Source organism: Bos indicus, chromosome X, assembly GCF_029378745.1.
Source record: "Bos indicus isolate NIAB-ARS_2022 breed Sahiwal x Tharparkar chromosome X, NIAB-ARS_B.indTharparkar_mat_pri_1.0, whole genome shotgun sequence".
In the NCBI taxonomy this organism is placed as follows: domain Eukaryota; kingdom Metazoa; phylum Chordata; class Mammalia; order Artiodactyla; family Bovidae; genus Bos; species Bos indicus.
Genome location: NC_091789.1, coordinates 150644696 through 150670013, shown reverse-complemented (window position 1 = coordinate 150670013; position 25318 = coordinate 150644696). Strand labels below are relative to the sequence as shown.

General features: G+C 49.2%; 1 protein-coding gene across 9 annotated transcripts in view; it reads right to left on the bottom strand.

The window, feature by feature from the left end:
* DHRSX (dehydrogenase/reductase X-linked) overlaps nucleotides 1–25318 on the bottom strand; it is a 263013-nt gene that overhangs the window by 219530 nt on the left and 18165 nt on the right. For all 9 annotated transcript variants that reach the window (XR_011565104.1, XR_011565102.1, XR_011565103.1 and 6 more), the window contains exon 2: nucleotides 4100–4207. Coding sequence is in view for 4 of the 9 variants with exons in the window: in XM_070783501.1 (XP_070639602.1) it covers nucleotides 4100–4207 (108 nt within the window). In the remaining 5 variants the exon portion in view is untranslated. The remainder of the gene's footprint in view (nucleotides 1–4099; nucleotides 4208–25318) is intronic.

Below are 25318 nucleotides of genomic sequence, written 5' to 3'. Positions count from 1 at the left end.
AGAGACAACATAAGGAAGACAGACATCATAAACCATTTAGACACCTTAACGGCAAAGAAACGAAGACACATAAAGCGAAAATCAGAAGGAATGGACGGGAAAAGAAAAAAGTAAACCATCATAGTGAGACCTGCTATTAAAATGCCATCTGCTGCCAGGCTGCCTGGCGGGGTCCGGCCACGTTGGCATTGAGAGCTGGTACGGCGGAGGCTCCAGTGAAGCAAGAAAGAAGCCCCGAGTTCCTAAAAAACACACAGGGGGTCCTGAGAGACCTGGGGTGGGGAGGGGGCAGGCAGTGGACCCGCAGCACAGACTAGACCCAGGGCAACGCACGTGCCCCCGGCAATGGAGAGCTCACTCAGAGATCAGGCAGCCACAGCAGGCAGCGTATGCCCCTGACTGTACGTACAAGCTAAAAAACACAAAAGATACAAAGGGACTCATTCACAAAAGAGACACGCACTGAAAGACATAGAAAACACACTCACTGTTACCAAAAGGGAACGGGGTTGGGAGAGAGAAACTAGCAGCTTGGAATCAGTATATATTAACTGCGATATATAAAACAGATAGCCAGCAAGGACCTGCTGTTCAGCACAGGGAGCTCTGCTCAATACTCTGTAATAACCTTATAGTTCCCTGGTGGAAGGGACAGTCAGGGAGTCTGGGATGGACACGGACACACTGCTGTGTTTAACTTGGAGAACCAGCAAGGACCTGCTGGACAGCACAGGGCACTCTGCTCAGTGTCACGTGGCAGCCGGGATGGGAGGGGAGTTTAGGGAAGAATGTGTATACATATATGTACAGCTGAGTCCCTTTGCTGTCCGCCTGAGTCTATCACAACATTGTTAATCCGCTGAACCCCAATAAAAAATATTTTTGGTGTTAAAAAAAATGTAAAGACAAAAATCAAAACACGATACAAATGAACTTACTTGCAAAACAAAAATAGACTCACACATAGAGAACAAACTTACGGTTAGCAAAGGGGAACGCTCAGGAGGGGCAAATTAGGAGTTTGTGATGAACACAGAGACACGACTATATTTAAAGCAGATATACAGCAAGGACCCACTGCATGGCACAGGTAACTAAATGCAATACCTTGCAATAGCTTATCCTGGGAGAAGAGTTTGATGAAAGAAGACACAAATGCACAAACACAACTCTGTGGCTGCTGTTCAGCTGAATCTAAGACAACACTGTGTATCAGCTATGTATGTGTATGCATGAACACGCTTCAGTCGTGTCTGACTCTCTGCGACCCTGTGGACTGTAGCCCTCCAGGCTCCTCTGTCCATGGGATTCTCCAGGCGAGAATACTGGAGTGGGTTGCCACGCCCTTCTCCAGGGGATCTTCCCGACCCAGGGATCGAACTCGGGTCTCCCGCATTGCAGGTGGGTTCTCTACAGTCTGAGCCACCAGGGAAGCCCATGCCTGACCTTAGACGGCTGCTAATGTTGCGTCTACATCTACTGGGGATCCACTGGCATATCCGGAAACACTCCCCTAAAGGAAGCAGCTCACAGACACGGTGGGTCTGCCTTGCCATCAAGCTCTGTTCCGTGGAGGTTGTTTTGTATAAAACAAAGCAAGGGTTCAACGGCACCAAGCCATGGGGGAAGGGCAAACTCCCACGTTCAGATTTGCTCTGGGAAGGATGAACCCTGCTCACCAGATTGTAAAGGTCTGCAGGAAGGAAGGAAAGTACCACTTGTTAGGAACGGAGGAGCCTGGTGGGCTGCAGTCCATGGGGTCGCTAAGAGTTGGACTCGACTGAGCAACTTCACTTTCTCTTTTCACTTTCATGCATTGGAGAAGGAAATGGCAACCCACTCCAGTGTTCTTGCCTGGAGAATCCCAGGGACGGGGGAGCCTGGTGGGCTGCCATCTATGGGGTCGCACAGAGTCAGACACGACTGAAGCGACTTAGCAGCAGCAGCAGCAGCAGGAAGGAAGGAGAGTACCACTTGTTAGGGGGAAAAAAAAAGATTTTGACCCAAATTAGGGCCAGTGAACAATGGGCCTGAAGCTTAACCTGGTTCATCTCCTGCTGTAAAAAAAAAAAAAACTTTTATTGGAACACAAGCCCTGGTCATCGCTAGTCCATCCTAAAGGAGATCAGTCCTGAATGTTCATTGGAAGGACTGATGCTGAAGCTGAAACTCCAATCCTTTCACCACCTGATGCAAAGAGCTGACTCATCTGAAAAGACTCTGATGCTGGGAAAGATTGAAGGTGGGAGGAGAAGGGGACGGCAGAGAGTGAGATGGTTGGATGGCATCACCGACTCGATGGACATGAGTTTGAACAAGCTCCAACAGATGGTGAAGGACAGGGAAGGACTTGCTTTCCTGCAGTCCGTGGGGTTGCAAAGAGTCAGACATGAGTGAACAGCAACAGTTGAAAGAGGTAAAACCAGACCTATAGTACAATTTTTATCAAAACGGACAGGACAAAAAGGATTAATTACATGCAGAGGATGTCCGGGAAAATGTGATCAATATTATATTTTGTTTTGTTTTTTTTCAAAGCTCATCTCCCTGTATCTTTTCTTCCAGCTGATTTAAACAGCTGCAATATTCACAAATGTAAATTGAGTTGACTTGAAGTGTCTCCACTTTCCTAGCAGAAGAAAGTCCCTTCATTTCCAAAGTTGATTTAGGGACCAACTAATCTGATCTGATCTGATAAGCCACTAGGGCTTTATGGGCTTCCCTGGCGGCTCAGAGGTTGAAGCGTCTGCCTCCAGTGTGGGAAACCCGGGTTCGATCCCTGGGTTGGGAAGATCCCCTGGAGAAGGAAATGGCAACCCACTCCAGTATTCTTGCCTGAAGAATCCCATGGACGGAGGAGCTTGGTAGGCTACAGTCCACAGGGTCGCAAAGAGTCGGACACGACTGAGCGACTTCCCGTTCACTTTCATAAGCCACAAGAAAGCTTCAGAAAGAAGGGAAAATTGAGAGCGTCTTCAGTGGGCAGCTAACAGAAGATGCTTGAAATCGGCTAGGAACTGATTCCGTGACATCCCAAAGGCACATATTGAAGTCCTCACCCCCAGGACCTGAGAATCAGGCTGTATTAGGAGATGAGAGTCTTTGAAGAGGGGATGACGCTGAAACAGGATCAGTAGGGTGAGTCCTGATCCCGTAGGACTGGGGTCCTCGTAAGAAGGGGTCAGGGCACAGAGACACACACAGGGACGGCCACGTGAGGACTCGGGGAGGAGATGGCCGTCTACGCACCCAGCAGAGAGGCCTCGGGAGGAACCAGGCCTGCCCACACCTGGCTCTCAGACTCCAGCCTCCAGGACTGCGGGAGGGTGAACGTGCGCCGTTTCATCTATCCAGTCTGTGCTGTAATTTGTTATGACAGGTCTGGGAGGCTAACCCACACTTATTGTCATTTACTGCAGTGAGTCACACAGGTAAAAAAAATATATGATCCACATTAAAGGAGAAGCTAGCCTCCTGTCCAAAAAGAAAGAAAGAGTATCACAATCTTCTGTCTGTTTCGGGTTTTCAGGTTGACCGTTGACGCCTTCTGCACCTGCTGGCTCCATTGTTTAGTTGCTAAGTCGGGTCCAACTCTTGGTAACCCCCTGGACCGAAGCCCACCAGGCTCCTCTGTCCATGGGGTTTCCCAGTCGACAATAGTGGGTTGTAATTTCCTCCTCCCAGGGGTCTTCTCAACCCAGGGATCGAACCCAGGTCTCTTGCATTGGCGGGACGGTGCTCTACCACTGAGTCACTTGGGAAGCCCATAGTGGAATACGTTGTTCGGTCACTAACTCATGTCGGACTCTTTGAGACCCCAGAGACTGCAGCCCACCAGGCCCCTCTGTCCATGGGATTCTCCAGGCAAGAACACTGGAGTGGGTTGCCATGCCCTCCTCCGGGGCATCTTCCCAACCCAGGGATCAAACCCAGGTCTCTTGTGTCTCCTACACTGGCAGGCGGATTCTCTTAACACCAGGCCTCCTGGGAAACCCCCCTGGATCTGTAACCACACCAATATCTGCATCGCACAGAGGCAGACGACAGCGTGTCTCCCAGTCACCCTAACATGTAAGGTCCTGAACAAAGGAAACATCACCTATGATGACGTGCATGCCCAGCTTCGCCAGGTACTTGGCGGTCGAGTATCCGATGCCATCGGTCCCTCCGGTCACTATGGCAACACGTTCGGGTTGCGGAGAGAAGACTGCGGAAGAAGAAAGAAAGAAAAAGAAAACAAGGGTTAGAAGCAGAGGACGTGTCGGTCCTAATGAAGTCACAAAAGAGGGCGGGATGCCAACAGGAGCTGTGGTTTGATACGTGTGGTTTTGTTCCTGTGAGTTATCTACAGGCTCAGGATGGGAGAGGGTAACACAAGACCGTCGCCCTGACTGATGACTGCCTGGGCTTGCCAGGGGGCCCTAGGGGTAAAGCAGCCGTCGACACAGATTCTATCCCTGACTCCAGACCCCCTGGAGGAGGAAATGGCAGCCCACTGCAGCATTCTTGCCTGGAGAATCCCACAGACAGAGGAGCCTGGTGGGCTACAGTGCACGGGGTCTACAGAGAGTCGGACATGACTGCGCGGCAGAGCACACTTGCATTGTGACAGCCTGGTGTACACACCTCACAAAGCCTTGCTCAACCCCCACAGACACCTCCGCAAGAATGAACTCTGCCAACGTGATGCGCAGAAAGGGTGAGACGAGGGGTATAGCCCAGGACCCTGGGTGGGGAGTCCTGGATGAATCCTCTCGGGCCAGGCTGTCTGTGTTGTGAACTGGAGGTCTTACACACAGCGGTTGATGTTTCGACCTAAAGCTTGCTGTGTCCGATTCACGGGCAGAGAGAACACACGTGGGGTGGTCTAGAGGGGGAGACGGGGCGGGGGAGGGAAGGGCTGGTCGCTTGGGGTTAGAGAATGCAAACTGTTATACATCGGATGGGGCAACAACAAGTTCCTACTATACAGAGCAGGGGACAGTATTCAATACCCTGTAATAACCATCACGGAAAAGGATATGTAACAAGATGTGTGTGTGTGTGTGTGTGTGTGTGTGTGTGTGGATTATATATATGTGGCTTCCCTAGTGGCTCAGATGGTAAAGAATCTGCCTGCAATGCAGGAGACCCAGGTTCGATCCCTGGGTCGGGAAGATCCCCTGGAGGAGGGCATGGCGACCCACTCCAGGGTTCTTGCCTGGAGAATCCCGTGGACAGAGGAGCCTGGAGGGCTACAGTCCATGGGAGGGGGGTGGGTGCAGGTGGATGGAGGCCCAGAGTCTGGGAGCCCCTGCCAGGAAGGCACAGGGCTGAGACCTGGATGGACGGGTCACTTTGCATCTGAGCGGTAGGCTTCTAGGTGAGTGAGTTGCTATGTGTAGGAAGTGGCTGGTCCTAGGAGGTTTACTATAGGATCAACGCCGGTCAGTTCAGTTCAGTCACTCAGTCGTGTCTGACTTTTTGCGATGCCATGGACCACAGCACGCCAGGCCTCCCTGTCCATCACCAACTCCCGGAGTCCACCCAAACCCATGTCCATTGAGTCACTGAAGCCATCCAACCATCTCATCCTGTGTCCTCCCGCCTTCAATCTTTCCCAGCATAAGGGTCTTTTCAAATGAGTCAGCTCTTCGCATCAGGGGGCCAAAGTACTGGAGCTTCACCTTCAGCATCAGTCCTACTAATGAACACCCAGGACTGATCTCCTCTAGGATGGGCTGGTCTCACTGATTTCCTTTAGGATCAACGTAGCAAACATGAATTTGGTATCTTCCCTGTCTCCTGTATTTTATGTTACAAAATTCCTTTTCTTCAGCAAAGTACACTTGATTTACGATATTTTTATAAGTTTCAGCGATACAACAGAGTCACCGTTTCTAAAAGCTAGACTCCATTTCTCTGTGTGTTCGTCACTATCTCATGTCCGACTCTTTGCGACCCCATGGACGGTAGCCCACCAGGCTCCTCCGTCCACGGGATTCTCCAGGCAAGAGTACTGGAGTCGGTTGCCATTTCCTCCTCCAGGGGATCTTCCCAACCCAGGGGTCAAACCTGTGTCTCCTGCATTGTAGGCAGATTCTTTACCACTGATCCACCAGAGAAGCCATAATAAATACTGTTAGGACATCGAAATAGAGGCTTTGAAAACATAAAATTAGATCTATAACTCCTAAGACACATCTAAATAGACTCCAAGACGAAAAAAACTAAACACTGAAAATATTCAAAGAACGCAAAAACGTACCTTTAACCTCAGACCAGGAAACTCTTTGCTAATTCTAAGGCAAAACACCAATTTCACTCCAAAAAAAAAAAAAAAATGTACATTGTTGACCAAAAAAAAAAAATACCAAGGGCTTAAGAATCTGTGCTCCCATTCCAGGGAACAAAGGTTCAATCCTTGCTCAGGGAACTAAGATCCCACATGCCTGGCAGCAGGGCCCCCTAAAATTAATTATTTAAAATAAATGTGTACAAAAACACCATAAGCAAAATCAGACAGAAACGATGAACTGGGACAAAGTCTGCAACTCTCGTTGCATTCAAAGAAGTATTTTCCTAAAATGCAAAGAGTTCTGAAAAGCCAAGAAATAAAAGTCTCTACAGAGAAGAAGGACAAAAGCGTCTGTTGACATAAAAACATATTTAAGAAACTTCCCTGGTGGTGCACTGATGAAGACTTCGCCTTCCAATACAGGGGTTGTGGGTTTGATCCCTGGTCAGGGGGCTAAGTTCCCACCTTAGGGTCAAGACACCGAAACTTAAATTAGAAACAATACTGCAACAAATTCAACAAAGATTTAAAAACAAAAACTTGTGACCACCCCGCCATGGACTGCAGCCACCAGGCTCCTCTGTCAATGGGATTCTCCAGGCAAGAATACTGGAGTGGGTTGCTTCCTGCAGATCTTCCTGACCCAGGGATCAAACCCGCGTCTCTTACATCTCGTGCGCTGCAGACATATTCTTTAATGCTTGAGCCATCGGGAAAGCCCCAGAAACAATACTGTAACAAAATCAGTAAACACTTAAAAAAAAGCTTAAGACAGAAACAGTATTATAACAAACACAATGAAGTGAAGTGAAAGTCACTCAGTCGTGTCTGACTCTTTGCAACCCCATGGACTGACTATACAGTCCACTGAATTCTGCAGGTCAGAATACTGGAGTGAGTAGCCTTTCCCTTCTCCATGGGAATCTTCCCAACCCCAGGGATCGAACCCAGGTCTCCCTCATTGCAGGCAGATTCTTTACCATCTGAGCCACCAGGGAAGCCCAAGAATACTGGAGTGGGTAGCCTTTTCCAGGGGATCTTCCCAACCCAGGAATCGAACCGGGGTCTCCTGCATTGCAGGAGGATTCTTTACCAACTGAGATATCAGGGAAGCCCAAAACAAATACAGTAAAGGCTTTAAAACAATAAAAATATATTAAAAAAAATTTTAATGCCTAAAAAATAAAAAACAAAAAAATACTGAAATGGCCCTTCAAATCACAGGTCCAACTTTACACCCAGTGAGGGACGTGTTAATAGCTAATGAAAACTGCAAGGTACCATCTGACCCAGCAGGTTGGTGAGAGTTCAAAGACTTCAACATCACGTTCTCCGGTGTGGCCACGGGGACAACGCTCTGACCCACAAAGTGGATAGGAGTGCAAAACGGCTCAGTCCCCGTCGGGGAAAACTCTGTAATATCTACCCCAATTACATGTGATTCTATCGTTTGATCTTGCAAAGTCACTTCTCGGAATCGGCTGTGAAGAGGCCAGGTCAGGTGCCAACTCAGAGCTCTTTGCAACAGCACTGCGTCTCCACGCAGAAACCATGTATCAGCCAGCTGCCGTTGTAGTCGTTCGCTCTCCAAGTCGTGTCTGACTCTCTGTGACCCCACGGACCATCATGAATTTACAAAGATTAAACCCTACACATTCTTGCAAGAGCTTTGTATTTTTAAACTCCCTTTTTGAGGTCTTTGACCCATTGAGAGTTGATGTAAGGGTCTATTCATAATAGTGGAGTATGTGGTATTCTGTTTAGTCGCTCAGTCGTGTCTGATTCTATGCGACCCCATGGACTGTAGCCGGCCAGGCTCCTCTGTCCGTGGGTTTCTCTAGGTTTGTGTCCAACTCTTATGACCCCGTGGATGGCAGCCCACCAGGCTCCTCTGTCCATGGGTTTCTGTAGGTTTGTGTCTGACTCTTGTGACCCCGTGGACTGCAGCCGGCCAGGCTCCTCTGTCCATGGGTTTCTGTAGGTTTGTGTCCGACCCTTGTGACCCTGTGGATGGCAGCCCACCAGGCTCCTCTGTCCATGGGATTCTCCAGGCCAGAATCCTGGACTGGGTTGCCATGCCCTCCTCCAGGACAGCTTCCCGATGCAGGGATCACACCCAAGTCTTACGTCTCCAGGGCTCTGTAAATTCAGGATGCTAACCTGACCCCAACGGCGCCAGCTGCCCATCCCGGAAGGAAGCGTACCAGCCGCCCTGTCAAAGCTCTCACCTGCTCCTCTAATTCTAAAACCATTCAGTTTTGCAGCCTCCTGGTCCGACACTGCAAGAGACAACTGCTTGCCCCAGGGTTTGGGTCTGGACAGCCAGGCGCTCATGAAGAAAGGCAACCGTGGGTTCCCAGCTGGCTCAGAGGTAAAGGACTGGCCGGGCCAAGGCAGGAGACACGGGTTCCAGCCCTTACCTGGGGACGATCTCACACGCCACAGGGGCAACAACTGTGCTCCAGGACCCGGAACCCACAACTCCTGAAGCCCGTGTTCCACAAACCAGGAAGTCACCGCAATGATAAGTCCACACACTCCAACTAGACACCAGCCCCCTCTCTCTGCAACGAGAGAAAGCCCACGTGTAGCAACCAAGACCCAGCACAGCCAAAAGTAAATCAATCAATAAAAAGCAATTAAAAAAAAAAAAAGGCAGTTCAGATCTTGGCAAACGAACGGTTGGCAAAGGCATAGCATTTGCAGAGCACGCCGAGCGCTCCCTTGCCAGCTATGTTTAGACGCTCCGCGGTCATGCTTCTGTCTAACTCGGAGGGCTGACCTCACGGCTCGGGGATGGGCAGCAGCTTGGGAAAATAGCAGCATGACAGGGCTCCGTACGCCGAGCTCGTGACACGTGAGAGCCGCCCCTAAAGTCACAGGGAAGAACAAATCTGACTCCGTCTCTTGGTGTCGCTCGGTCGTGTCCGACTCTTTGCGACCCCGTGGACTGCAGCACGCCAGGCTTCCCTATCCTTCACCACCTCCTCCTGGAACTTGCTCAAAATCATCCCTGTTGGATCTTTCTTCTACTTTAACCTTTGTACTCTTTTGCTTTGCCTTACAAATGTTGCCCATAGCCTGAAATAGGGACAGTTCACTCTCTGGTTCTGATCTTTAAGGGCGTGACCCTTTTCCACTCACAGAGAGATTTAAAAAGTTGCAGAAGAGAGAATAACCTTTGTTTGGTTGGAGATTTATAGTAACATTGTAGACAGGATAGTTCATTGTTAGGTTCTGACCTTTAAGGGTATCACATTCATAGATAAAAAGTTGCAGAATGGAAAATAACATTTGTCTTCTTGGAGGGTCATCAGTTCAGTTCAGTCCCTCAGTCCTGTCGGATTCTAACACCAAAAACACATTCTCAGTGTCAGATCTGTGGGAGTATAACCCTTTTCCATTCACAGAGAGATTTATAAAGTTGCAGAATAGAGAATAACCTTTGTCTGCTTGGAGGTTTAGAGTAACATTATAAACAGACACGATAGTCCATTCTCAAGGCTCTGACCTTTAAGGGGAGGACACTTCCATTCACAGGGAGATAGGAGGTTGCAGAACAGAGAAAAACACTTGTGTTGCTGGAGGTTAAGATGAGCATCGCAATGGACACGGATTGCTGCACCAAGAAGTTTGCAACCACTAACCTCATCCCCTCCCTCACCTGGCCCTTAACAAGGCTTTGCTGAAACATTCAGGAGGTTCAGCATTTGAGGACACAAGACACCTGACTCCTTGCATGAGCCTGCAGTAAAGCTTTCTCTGCTCCAAACTCGCAACATTTCGGCTTGTTCGTCTTCACTGTGCACTGAGCAGACAGACTTGTATTCAGTAACAGAAGAGGAAGGTGTGTGTGTAATTCACTCATAAAAACAGCAGAAGATGTGGTGATGCTGGTTGTTTTTTCGCGAATGATGAGAAAAAAAAAAAACAACAACCAGGAAAGCAAGGACGGTTTTTCTAAGCAAGACACAGACACTGTGCAGGAAATAATCTATCACTCGGACCACGAAAAGACTGCTTCATCCCAGGGAACCAAATATGCCTCAGAAGACAGCAAAAGGAAAAACAGAAACGGTGCCATGTGGGAAGAAGGTCACGTTCTTTGTCTACAAAGAGTTCTTGCAAAATAATCTGAAACCATTTAACAACTCTCCGGAAAAGAGAAAAGGAAACAAACAAGAAATTCACCGTGACTGAAAAAGACACAGATGCAGACAAGGATGTTGGAACTGGCTCAGTCCGGTCTGACTCTCTGTGACCCCGTGGGCTGTAGCCCATCAGGCTCCTCTGTCTATGGGATTCTCCAGGCAAGAATCCTGGAGTGGGTTGCCATGCCCTCCTCCAGCGGGTCTTTTCCAACCCAGGGATCAAACGTGGGGTTCCTGCACTGCAGGGAGATTCTTTAACACTGAGAACCATGATGGGGAATTTTCATGAGGTGTGCCTGTATTGCTATGAACTTTCCCCTTAGGACTGCTTTTACCGTGTCCCACAGGTTTTGGGTTGTTGTGTTTTCATTTTCATTCGTTTCTATGCAAATTTTGATTTCTTTTTTGATTTCTTCTGTGATTTGTTGGTTATTCAGCAGTGTGTTGTTCAGCCTCCATATGTTGGAATTTTTAATAGTTTTTCTCCTGTAATTGAGATCTAATCTTACTGCATTGTGGTCAGAAAAAATGCTTGGAATGATTTCTATTTTTTTGAATTTACCAAGGCTAGCTTTATGGCCCAGGATGTGATCTATCCTGGAGAAGGTTCCATGTGCGCTTGAGAAAAAGGTGAAATTCATTGTTTTGGGATGAAATGTCCTATAGATATCAATTAGGTCTAACTGGTCTATTGTATCGTTTAAAGTTTGTGTTTCCTTGTTAATTTTCTGTTTAGTTGATCTATCCATAGGTGTAAGTGGGGTATTAAAGTCTCCCACTATTATTGTGTTATTATTAATTTCTCCTTTCATATTTGTTAGCATTTGTCTTACGTACTGTGGTGCTCCCGTGTTGGGTGCATATATATTTATAATTGTTATATCTTCTTCTTGGATTGATCCTTTGATCATTATGTAGTGACCTTCTTTGTCTCTTTTCACAGCCTTTGTTTTAAAGTCTATTTTATCTGATATAAGTATTGCTACTCCTGCTTTCTTTTGGTCCCTATTTGCATGGAAAATCTTTTTCCAGCCCTTCACTTTCAGTCTGTATGTGTCCCCTGTTTTGAGGTGGGTCTCTTGTAGACAACATATGTGGGGGTCTTGTTTTTGTATCCATTCAGCCAGTCTTTGTCTTTTGGTTGGGGCATTCAACCCATTTACGTTTAAGGTAATTACTGATAAGTATGATCCCGTTGCCATTTACTTTATTGTTTTGGGTTCGAGTTTACCCTCACGCACACATAAATCGCAAGGATCACACAGACACAGGAGCGAACACAAGTTAGGGCAGGAGATGCGGCCGAAAGCACTGCATTGCGTCAAAGTCAGCCTGCTGGTCTGGGATATGGTACCTGTAACCGTCATGATACAAGAGGGCTCCTCTTGCAGAAAAGCAGGAACACTGTTGCTCCACTGAATTCTTTATAACTGTACCTGAATCTAAAACTATCTCAAACTAGCTGCTTTTATTTATATGTGTATTTTGGCCACTACACCCAGCCTGCAGTTCCCCAACCAGGGATCGAACCCGGGGTCCCGGCAGTGAGAACACCAAGTCCTAACGGCTGGTCCGCCCGCCAGGGAAGTCCCAGGAACTTTTTGTAAAAAGCCTAAACTCATGCCTTCAAAAAAAAAAAAAAGAATATAGCCTTCTTAAAGTATAAAGCAAGGAGATCCAACCCGTCCGTCCTAAAGGAAATCAGTCCTGAATATTCACTGGAAGGACTGATGCTGAAGCTGAAACTCCAATCCTTTGGCCACCTGATGTGAAGAGCTGATTCACTGGAAAAGACCCTGATGCTAGGAAAGATTGAAGGTAGGAGGAGAAGGGGACGACAGAGGATGAGATGGTTGGATGGCATCACCAACTCGATGGACATGAGTTTGAGCAAGCTCTGGGAGATGGTGATGGACAGGGAGGCCTGGCGTGCTGTGATCCATGGAGTCGTAGAGAGTCGGACATGACTCAACGACTGAACTGAACTGACAGTATAAAGCAAAATGCGGCTTCCCTGGTGGCTCAGCAGTAAAGAATCCGCCTTGCAATGCAGGAGACACGGGTTCAGTCTCTGGTCCACGAGGATACCACATGCCAGGGAGTAACTAAGCCTAGTGAGCCACAACTCCTAAGGCCTGAGATCTAGAACCTGGGAGACAAACTACTGAAGCTTGCATGCCCTGGAGCCCAGGCTCTGCAACAAGAGAAGCCCCCACAGTGAGAAGCCCCCGCTCGCCTCAACTAGAGAAAAAGCCCACATGTAGCAACAAAGACCCAGTGCTGCCAAAAATAAATACACAAATACATAAAATTAAAACAAAAAACAACAACCTCAAAACAAAGAACTCTGCCATCTTGGCCCCTGTCCAGCTATGTTGAAAGGACCCGAGCTTTGTGGCCACTTTTAGAATTGGGGGCCTACTGCATGCCTGGTCCCTTTTTTATCAGATACCGGCGGCTGGACGCCCGGCCGAGGCTCCTCGCTGTCATGAGACAGGAGTGGGCGCCAGGTACAGGGGTTTTGAAAGCCCAGCACAGTGGCAACACCGTCTCCCCTCTGTTATCTATGAGGTTCCTGGACTTTGATTTATGTTCCGCGTTTCCTATCTTCTGCAGACACGTGTAAGCCGCTGTGAATTCTCTGTGAGAGCACGTGGGTCGCCTATTCACTGCTTCACCCCTTAAATCTTTGCTCCTGTGCTCTCCTGGGAAACAACAGATATCTGCTAGGAGAGCATCAGGGAAAGAGAAATCAAAGCCACAGTGAGTCACTGGTTCACAACTGTGTGGATGGCGGCTATGTTAAAGGGAGGAGGGAGAAGGGAGGACGGGAGGGGAGAGAGAGAGGAAAAAGAAAGAGGAAAAAAGAAGGAGAAAATGGAGAAAGAGGTAAAATAAGAAAGGGAGACAGGAGGAAAGAAAGGAGAGACAAAGAAAGGGAGGGAGAAAGGAAGAGACTATAAAGTCAGCGAGGAGGTACAGAAATCAGAACCAACGCAAGGTTGACGCGAACGTAAGCTGGAGTGGCCACTTTGGCAAAGAGTCTGACAGTGGCTCTTCAAGAGGTTAAACATGGAGATACAAGAGCCCAGCTGTGCCACACCGAGGTATCAGTCTATCCCAGAGAAATGAAACCATGCATCTGCTCACACACGCATGATGAAGCTTGATTCAGAGGAGCTTGATTCACAATAGCCAGAAAAGTAAGAACAGCCCAAGTGTTGATGGATTGATGGATGGATGTTGGATGGATGGCTGGGTGGGTGGATGGATGTTGGATGGATGGGTGGGTGGGTGGATGGATGATAGATGAATGATGGACTAATGGAAGGATCAATGATGGATGATGGATGGATGGACGGACGGAGGAATGATGGATGATGCATGGATGATGGATGGATGGATGGATGAGTGGATGGATAGATGGCTGGATGGATGGATGAGTGGATGGATGGATGGATGATGGATGGATGGGTGGATGGGTGGATGGTGGATGATGGATAGATGGGTAGATGGATGATGGATTGATGGATGGATAGACGGATGGATGATGGATGGATGGATGAGTGGGTGGATGATGGGTGTACGGATGATGGATAGATGGATGATGGATGAGTAGATGGATGGATGATGGATGGATGAGGGGTGATGGATGTATGGGTGGATGATAGATGGATGTATGGATGATAGATGGGTGGGTGGATGGACAGATCGATGGATGGATGGATGGATGGGTACATGGACGATGGATGGATCAATGGATATGTGGATGGATGGATGCATGCATGCTGTATGATGGATGGATGATGGGTGGATGGGTGGATGGATGATGGATGGATGGATGGTTGGTTGATGGATGAGTGGATGGATGGATGGATAGATGGATGGATGATAAGATAGTATATGATGGATGGATGGATGGGTGGATGGATGGTTAAACAGCATGAGGTCCATCCACACGGTGGAATATGATGCAGCCATGAAAAGGAGTGAAGCTCTGACACAGGCTACAATGTAGATGGAGACCCCGAACACACGATGTTCAGAGACAGAAATCACACGTGAAAGGCCATATATTTCATGATCCAATTTATACAAAACGCAGAAATAGGCAAACATATGGAGACAGAGTGCACACTGGTGGTTTCCAGGGGCTGGAGAGGAGGGAGAAGAGTGAGGAACATACAGCTAATACGTACAGGAATCTTTTTGTGGTTGCTGGTGTTTAGTTGCTAAGTCATTTCCGACTCTTTTGCGACCCCGTGGACTGTAGCCCCACCAGGTTCCTCCGTCCATGAGACTTTCCAGGCAATGACACTGCAGTGGGTGGCCATTTCCTCCTCCAGGGGAATCTTCCCGACCCAGGGGTCGAACCTGCGTCTCCTGCATTGCCAGGAGGATTCCTTACCACTGAGCCACGTGGGAAGGAGGTGATAAAAAGAAGTTCAAAAATGACGTAGGGGTGGTGCTTGTCCAACTCTGCAAATACCCTAAGAAGTCCCGAATTGCACCATAGAAAGGGTGCATTGTATGGTGAATACAGTCTTGATTTAAAATGGGGGAGACGCCGTGTTTAATCATGAATAATGGGGGTGAGTGGGTACTTGGAAGCTCTGGCATTCTTCTCAAAGATGAATAATAACCTACATTACCCACCCTTTCCTGCTGCTGTTACCAACACTGTCTACTTTACTATGCATGTGGGTATGGTGTGCTTGGCCACTCAGTCATGTCTGACTCTTTGCAACCCCATAAAGTGTAGCCCACCAGGCTCCTCTGACTGTGGGGACTCTCCGGGCAGGAATACTGGAGTGGGCTGCCAGTCTCAAGAGTCCTCAAAACTGAGAGGAAATAATGTTAAAGTGATGCGTGTCTGCCCTTCTAACTTAACTGGCTGCAGGATTCTGTTTTCCCGAAACACAGCATCACTGAGAAAGGCTGTGTCGATAAACCACGACAATTAAGAAGCTTACACATCTCACTAGTGAGAATCTTCTGATAGATGCGCCGTGAGAAGCGGACTTGAAGGATAAAGTGTCCAGTTCGGACACTGCACCCGCCTGTGACCCGTCTTGTGATCACGGAAGAGGAACATGACAGTCATTCATTCTGGGGACAGACTGATCTCCAGGCCTTAAGGCGGGAGAGCAAAGCGGGGACAGAGATGGGAAGGCTTAGGGCACGGTTAGATCACATCATCTGTCCATCAACCCTCAAAGGAGGCTGGCAGAAAAGGAAACAGCCCACAGAGTTGTCCGGACCTTATGTTAAAAAGTTCCTTTGTCCTCAAACATCTCTACCCATGCCCTGATTTCGTCCTTTCTCGTGAGTGAGTAATATTCCACTGTATGTATGTACCACATTCTTTTCCATTCATCTGTTGACGACCGTCTACGTTGCTTCTACATCCTGGCTATTGTAACGCAGCGCTGCTGTGAGCACTGGGGCACGTGTATCTTTTTAAATGAGGGTTTTGTCTGGCTGTGTGCCTAGGAGTGAGACTGCGGAATCACACGGTAAAATGTGTTTAGCTTTCTAAGGAACCTCCATGCTCTTGAGCCTACATCAATGGACATTGCCACCAACGGTGGAGGAGGGCTCCCTTTTCTCCACACCCTCTCCAGCATTTATTGGGTGTAGATTATTTTGACGATGGCCATTCTGACCAGTGGTACCTCATGGTCGTTTTGAGGTGAATTTCGGTTCATTGTATAGCAGACATTAACACAAGGTACTGAAGCAAGTATACCCCAATTTAAAAAATAATAACATTAAATTGAATATTAAAAAAACAATTTAAATTACTCAGTGCTGTGAGCAGTGGTCTGAGGAATGATAGTCTCAATGTGTTACACGTATCACATTTTCCAGTGAATTTTGCCAACAGACCCACGTCTCCCTGGTCACCCCGAGGACAAGGCTTGTTGATCTCCACCCCCATCTTCCAAAAGAAGAGAGGACAAGAGAAAAACAGTGTCAGTGGCGGTGTCTACAGGAAAATTCTGCAACCTCCCTAGCCGTATGCCACATAACACCAAAGGAATGGTTTTCACAGGCAAGAACACTCTTCAGAATTCTTTTGTAATGAATACATCGCAGGCATATTTTCTAAACCCTAAATAAGCCCAAGTCCGCAGGATATTCCAAGTGATCAGGAAACTTGCTTTGGGGGGAACACAACCATAATCTGAAGGACCAGATGGCAGGGCCCCCAGAAAATTTTACTGAACTATGCGATTTAATGGGTGGATTATTTGCCAGTAATCCTAACGGAAGTCAACACTGCACATTCATTGGAAGGACTGAAGTTGAAGCTGAAGTTGCAATACTTTGGCCACTGGATGCAAAGAGCCGACTCATTGGAAAAGACCCTGATGCTGGGAAAGATGGAAGGCGGGAGGAGAAGGGGGTGACACAGGATGAGATGGCTGGATGGCATCACCGACGCGATGGACATGAGTTTGGGTGAACTCCGGGAGTTGCTGATGGACACGGAGGCCTGGGGTTCTGTGATTCATGGGGTTGTAAAGAGTCGGACACGACGGAGCGACTGAACACACACGCATTCACAGCTGACAGGGACTCAGCTTCTGTAATACTGGCATCCCTAATTGGCTTTCTTGTAGTACAACCTATGCACATAAAGTATGTAGTGCTTACAGGTCTCTCCAGAGACACAGATCAAGAGCACACACAGAGAGCAAGACAGAGAGAGACACAGACATGTCTGGACGTGAGAGCTGGGCCCTAAAGAACGCTGAGAACCAAAAATGGATGCTTTTGAACTGTGGTGTTGAAGAAGACTCTTGAGAGTCCCTTGGACTGCAAGGAGAGCCAACCAGTCCATTCTAAAGGAGACCAGTCCTGGGTGTTCATTGGAAGGACTGATGCTGAAGCTGAAACTCCAGTACTTTGGCCACCTGATGCAAAGAGTTGACTCATTGGAAAAGACCCTGATGCTGGGAGGGATTGGGGGCAGGAGGAGAAGGGGACGACAGAGGATGAGATGGCTGGCATCACCGACTCAATGCACATGAGTTTGAGTGAACCCCGGGAGTTGGTGACAGACAGGGAGGCCTAGTGTGCTGTGATTCATGGGGTCACAAGGAGTCGGATACAACTGAGGGACTTCACTTTCACTTAGGGAACCGCAGTCTTTTTTCAAATTGACATCGTCAACTGATAAGATGAGGCCCGCCCACATTATGGCAGATAATCCAGTTAACTCAAAGTCTACTAACTTCAAATTTTTAATGTGGGGCCATTTTTATAGTGTTTATTGAATTTGTTACAATACTGCTTCTGGTTTTTTTTTTTTGGGGGGGGGGGTGGTTTCTTGCAACAAGGCAAATGCTGGTTGCTATAACAAAGTTACCGAAACTAGGTGCTTTAAACCACAGGCGTGATTCTCAGAGTCCTGCCCGCTGTGGGTCTGAGATCACAGTGAGAGTAGATTCGTTGCCAGGAGGCAAAGCTCTCCTCCTGGTCCATACACCTGCACACTTGCTGTATCCTCGTGTGATGGAGAGACAGCTCTGATTTCTCTTCCCCGCCCTCACAAGGCCACTCATCCCATCATGGGGACCCCACCCTCATGGCTTCATCTAACCCTCATCACCTCCCAAAGATGCCCCTCCACATCCCAGCACATCCCCTTCGGGGGCCAGGGTTTCCACATATGAATTCCAGGGGGATACAGAGACTCAGTCCACAGCAAGCTCACACCGTCTCAGCTGGAGGTGTGGACCTCGGAAGGCTGGAGGTGAAGGAGGGAAGGCAAGGCTAGGGGCTACCTGGTAGGGCTTCTCTTGAGCCGTCAGCAGATCCCTACCTACTTGCCGTCACCCCTGACTGTGGCTGTGCTCCTCCCGTTATCCCACCTTCCCAGCCCCGATACACACCAACCCCCCACTAGGGTGATCAGGTCAAAACCAGGCAGGGATACCACCAGCGCTTCCCAGGGACGTCCGTCCTGCAAGACGCCAGGCACACAGCCTCGCTGCTGGCTCGGGCACCACACCCACACCCTCTCTGAGATCCCAGGCCAGGTTCCTTCCCGAGGCCAAGCACGCTGCGGCAGCCTGGGCACGTCTGACCACACCCCTGGGGCTGGCCACCGAGGACCCAGGCGTGAGATCCTAGACGCGAGCAGAAAAGGAGGTGACTCAGTTACTGCTTCCCAGAGCTGGTCCTCACACATGACACTCTGCCACCTGGAGACCCTGATCTGGGAACAACCTAGAGACCCCCATCATTTGAGTCCCACCTGAAGACCCTCATTATCTGACACCCTCATCATCTGAGACCCTGATCTGGGAACAACCTGGAGAGGCCATCATCTGAGCATCATGCAGAGACCATCCTCTCTGAGCCCCACCTGGAGACCCACACCATCTGAGCCCCCCCTGGAGACCCCCACCATCTGAGCCCCACCTGGAGACTCCCACCATCTGAGCCCCCCCTGGAGATCTCTTATCATCTGAGCCGCACCTGGAGACCCTCGTCATCTGAGCCCCACCTGGAGACCCTCATCATCTGAGCCCCACCTAGAGACCCCCATCATCTGAGTCCCACCTGGACACCCCCATCATCTGAGTCCCACCTGGAGACCCTCATCATCTGAGCCCACCTGGAGACCCTCATCATCTGAGCCCCACCTGGAGACCCCCATCATCTGAGCCCCACCTGGAGACCTCCATCATCTGAGTCCCACCTGGAGACCCCCATCATCTGAGCCCCACCTGGAGACCCTCGTCATCTGAGCCCCACCTGGAGATCCCCATCATTTGAGTCCCATCTGGAGACCCTCATCATCTGACACCCTCATCATCTGAGACCCTGATCTGGGAACAACCTGGAGAACCTCATCATCTGAGCACCATGCAGAGACCATCCTCTCCGAGCCTCACCTGAAGACCTTCATCATCTGAGCTCCCCCAGAGATCCTCATCATCTGAGCCCCACCTGTAGACCTTCATCATCTGAGCCTCACCTGAAAACCTTCATCATCTGAGCCCCCCTGGAAACCCTCATCATCTGAGCGCCACCCTGAGACCCTCATCATCTGAGCACCCCCTGGAGACCCCCACCATATGAGCCCCCCCGGAGACCCCCATCTGAACTTCACCACCCACAGCCCAGGAGACTCTCCGTCATCTGAGCCCCACCTGGAGACTCTCATCATCTGACTCCCACCTGGAGACCTTCATCATATGAGTCCCACCTGACACCCTCATCATCTGAGCCCCTCTGGAGACTCTCTGTCACCTGAGCCCCCCAGAGACCCTCATCATCTGAGCCCCACCTGGAGACCCTCATCATCTGAGCCCTGCCTGGAGACCCCCATCATCTGAGCCCTACTTGGAGACCTTCATCATCTGAGCCCACCTGGAAACCCTCATCATTGGAGCCCCACCTGGAGACCTTCATTATCCAAGCCCCACCTGGAGACCCCCACCATCTGACTCCCACCTGGAGACCCCCATCTGAGCCCCGCCTGGAGACCCTCATCATCTGAGCCCCACCTGGAGACCCTCGTCATCTGAGCCCCACCTGAAGACCCTCATCATCTGACTCCCACCTGGAGACCCCCATCTGAGCCCCGCCTGGAGACCCTCATCATCTGAGCCCCACCTGGAGACCCTCATCATCTGAGCCCACCTGGAGACCCCCATCATCTGAGCCCCACCTGGAGACCCTCATCATCTGAGCCCCACCTGGAGACCCTCATCATCTGAACCCCACGTGGAGACCCCCATCTGAGCTTCACCACCCACAGCCCAGGAATGGGGTCCTCATCTGAGACCCCACGCTCCCCCAGGCAGGCCCATGTCCACTCAACCCCACTGTACAGAGCCCTGCCTTAGCGTCCACTTTGGACGACCGGCTCCAGGGTCTGTGGTCTTGGCCCTGAGGGGTGCTCCCTGCTCTCTGGCCAAGTCTGTGTGAAAGAGGGGATGCCACACCAGCCTAGGAGACAGGGGACCGGGCACTGAGCTCAGAGGGGTCGACACCCACCCCCCAACTCCTCTGGGTGAGAAGCTTGAAATGTGAGTGCTCAGCGGTTCCCAGGCACACAAGCAGAGTGCACTACAGGAACCCCATGGTTCCTGCCAAACCGTCTTACGCAGCAGGGAAATGTGTAAACCCATGACGAGTGAACCAACGACAGCTTCCCTTTAAGGAGAAACGTACGGCTTCATCCAATTTCCTGCAGAGAAAATCAAAGCTGCTCAACATGCCTTCAGTTTAACCATTCAAGTACAGGATGGATGGATGGATGGTGGAGATGTGAGATAGAGAGACAGATGAATGGATAGACAGATATAGATAGATGTCCATCCACAGATGGAAAGATGGACAAACTCAGAGACAGAGGGACAGACAGGTAGGTAAAGACAGATAGAGGGATGGAGGGAAAAAAATATAGAGATGACAACACAAACTACATCTGTGTGTTGGGTGCTGAGCTGTGTCCAACTCTTTGCAACCCCATGTACTGTAGCCCACCAGGCTCCTCTGTCCATGGGATTTCCCAGGCAACATTTCTACAGTGGGTTACCATTTGCTATTCTAAAGCAGCTACATATAATGAATAGCTAATAAGGACCTACTGTATAGCACAGGGAACTCTATTCATACTCTGTAAAAACCTATACGGGAAAAGAATTTTAACAAAAAGAGTGGTTATGTGTGTGTGTTAGTCTGTCAGTCATGCCCACCTCTGTGCAACCCCATGGGCTGTAGCCCGCCAGGCTCCTCTGTCCAGAAATTCCAGGCCAGAATACTGCAGTGGGTAGCCATTCCCTTCCCCAGGGGATCTTCCCTGACCCAGAGATTGAACCTGGATCTCCTGCGTGGTAGGCAGATTCTTTACCATCTGAGCCACCAGGAAAGCCATCAAGGAAGAAAACACACAGATACACATAAAAGATGAATTAACAATAAATATATAAATGATATATTGGCATTGGATGGTATCACCGACTCCATGGACATGAGTCTGAGCAAACTCCAGAAAATGGTCAAGGATACGGAAGCCTGGCATGCTGCAGTCCATGGGGTCAGAGAGTCAGACACGACTGAGTGAATAAACAGCAATAACAATACAGATGACAAGTAACAGATACATAGAAAGATGATAGACACCAAGAGAGAGATGATTAACTGACAGATCACAGATACAGACACAAAATTACATAGATGATACAGATATTAGATACAAATGATAAAAAGGTAAATAGATGTTCAATCACAGATACATAGACACAAAATTACATAGATGATAAAGATATCAGATACAAATGATAAAAAGGTAAATAGATGTTCAATAAATAGAAAAGAGATATATGCATCAGTTCAGTTCAGTTCAGTGGCTCACTCGTGTCTGACTCTTTGCGACCCCATGGACCGCAGCACGCCAGGCCTCCCTGTCCATCACCAACTCCTGGAGCTTGCTCAAACTCATGTCCATCGAGTCAGTGATGCCATCCAACCATCTCATCCTCTGTTGTCCCCTTCTCCTCCTGCCCTCAATCTTTCCCAGCATCAGGGTCTTTTCCAATGAGTCAGCTCTTCGCATGAGGTGGCCAAAGGATTGGAGTTTCAGCTTCAACATCAGTCCTTCCAATGAATAGTTGAAAGATAATAGATGCATAGATTTACTAGTAAGTAGCTGATGAGCAAGAGGAGAAGGGGACGACAGAGGATGAGATGGCTGGATGGCATCACAGACACCATGGACGTGAGTCTGAGTGAACTCCGGGAGTTGGTGATGGACAGGGAGGCCTGGCATGCTGCAATTCATGGGGTTGCAGAGAGTCAGACACGACTGAGCGACTGAACTGAACTGAGATGATAAAAATGTGCATAGACAGACATGTAATACATAGATGATAAATAACTGACTATGAAAAATACATAGAATATAAAAGTGCACATATTCATATGTATAAATATGTACACTTACATTTATATATGTTTATAATTATGTTCTTTTGAGCAAGCTCCAGGAGTTGGTGATGGACAGGGAACCCTGGCGTGCCGCAGCTCACAGGGTCGCAAAGAGTTGGACATGACTGAGCAACTGAACTGAACTGATAATTATATTTTATATATTTGTATCGTGAAATGAAAATATCTCCTGTCACAGCAATAAACAAGAAAAGTCCCAGCCATCAGCAATTTCTGGCCTCCAAATGTGAATGAAAGTGTGTTAGTCACTCAGTCCGACTGTTTGCAACCCCACGGGCTGTAGCCCACCAGGCTCCTCTGTCCATGGGATTTTCCAGGCAAGAACACTGGAGTGGGTTGCCATGCCCTCCTCCAGGGGATCTTCCCCACCCAGGGATCGAACCCGTGTTTAAGTCTCCTGCATTGGCAGGCAGGTTCTTTACCACTAGCACCACCTGGAAGCATCACGAGACAGCAAGCAGGAGACGCCTCTCACTCACGTGGGACCACAGGGTGGCAGCCGCCAGAGCTCAGAAGGTGGCCAATGGCACCCCACCATGTACAGCTCCCAGCCACGCGTTTGCAGGATGAGGCACAGAAGGGCTTGTATGTCCGTAACAGCTGCAGAACATGCAGCATTGTGTCTGAATTCTGTATAATTTATAGGATAGGGACCCACAGGGCTGCACATTCCCAAGGAGAAGGATTCTAGTTAAGCGTCAGGGTTGGTCTGCCCTGCTCCGGGAACCCAGGAACACGAGCTGTCAGAGCAATGGCTGTGGTGATTTCAGAAGCTTGTAGACTCCCCACCTTCTCAGAGGTTCAGGTCCTGCTCACAGGGCGGCCGAGACCGAGACCATCAGGGTCTCTTTCCAAATCCGCCCAGCACTGCCCTCCTTCCCGAGTGGAGATGAGAGCGGAACTCCGAAGGTAGCCTGAGTTAGGGAAGTCCCAACATCGTTTGGAATTCAAAGAAACAATCAAGGAAGAAGTAACTGCTGAAATGGGCTTTGCTGATGGCTCAGTGGTAAAGAACCTGTCTGCCGATGCAGGAAACGTGGGTTCTATCCCTGGGCTGCGAAGATCCCCTGGAGAAGGGAATGGCGACCCACTCCAGTATCCTGGTCTGGACAATCCCCTGGAACGAGGAGCCTGGCTGGCTATAGTCCATGGGATCGCAGAGAGTCGGACACGACTGAGCGACTCACACACAGATGCTTAAACTCCCATCAGAGAGGAAGACGTTACCTATTTGATGATCACGAGCCCTCAGAGCTACCGGTGCCCGAGGGTGGGTAACGTCAACCCCTGTGACCGCACCCTGTCACCTCACCCTCAGTCAGAGGCCCCATGCACGAGCCGACTACAGACCCCAGAACGTCCCTCCACCACCTGGCGTTTCAAGATGCTTTCCTGGGGCGTCCCTGGTGGCTCAGCAGTAAAGAGGCCACCTGCCATAAAAATGCAAGAAACGGGTTTGATCTCTGACCCGGGAGGATCCCTTGGAGCAACTAAAGCCTATGGGCCACAACTGCTGAGCCCAGGGGCTGCGACTACTGAAGGCCACACACCCTAGAGCCCGAGGTCCACAAGAGAAGAGGGTAACTGGCAGGACGGCCAGGGGTCTCCAGACGGAGGAAACAGGCTGCAAGTGTCGGGCGTTTTTTTCTCTCTCTCTTAAGTGGCAGGAGCAGACAAACTACATGTGTCAGATTATTTTTTTCCCTTCTCTGTACAAAATTAAAAGGTTTCTTTTAAAATTCGGTGTTGCCACGATGAGACCTGGTTCCACCTGAACTTAACTTTTCTCAAACCTTGAGCTAACCGATGCATTTTCTTAGGGAAATGTTTTTCTTAAGCTATGTGAATGGACTATTAGACTGTGATTTCTTCAAGTCGGTTCTGCCTAGGATTCAGAACCGATAAGGGCTCAGCAAACCAGTATGTTTTATTCACACATTGTCCTCCTAATCTATGTTAATGAAACTATCTATTTGCTTGGAAACCTGCCCTTCTTCATGATTCAGGTCAACCGTTTAATGGCCCGGGATGACTCACCTGGTCCCAATGTTACCTCAAAATGTGGGTTGCGGGTGAGGGGCCTGGTGCCACTCTCTGAGTTTTGAGACAGCTCCTTTCTCTAATTAGCAGACTGCTAGTAGCTGTATAAGATCCAGCTAGAGACTAGCAGGGGGGCACTCTCTCTGCCCCCTTCTGATGTCTATGTCAGATGCTTTCTCTATCTCTTTATACTTTAATAAAACTATATTACACAAAAGCTCTGAGCAATCAAGCCTCGTCACTGGGCCCGGATTGAATTTGTCTCCTCCACAGGCCAAGAATCCCGGCGTCTTTCACAGCTCAGCAGCAACCTTTCAAAGAGAAGCCACAGCAATGAGAAGCCTCCAAACCACGGGTAGAGCAGAGCCCGCTCACAGCCCGCAGAAGCACCCTCTGTGCAGCAAAGATGACCCAGTGCAGCCAGACATTAATAAATAAATGTAAATTAAAAAATTTAAAACGCTTTGCCAAAATCCAGCAGGGAGTTCACAGTCTTTTGAGCGTACACTGACCATCCTCCTTGCCTGGGGCCTCCAATAAACACTACACTTTCTTCACTATGACCTGGGCTCTGCAGACTCACTTAACCGCATGTAGGGGAAAAAGACTCAGGTTTGGTTCAGTGACAGTTACAGCCTTGCTGCCCAAAGCAACTGGAAGGGAAAGCTCTCCCCTCGCTTGGAAAGACTGCCGACAGAGAACGCATAACCTGGTGAGCTCGGCTCAACTTGAGGGAAAGGACGTTGGAGGGACCTGAATCAGACCTCAACTGACGTGGGCTCAGCCCAGTGGCTTTTTGACTGAGCTGTGCTTACAAGCCACGGGACCTTTCTGGTGGCTCCAATGGTAAAAGAATCTGCTTACAACACAGGAGGCC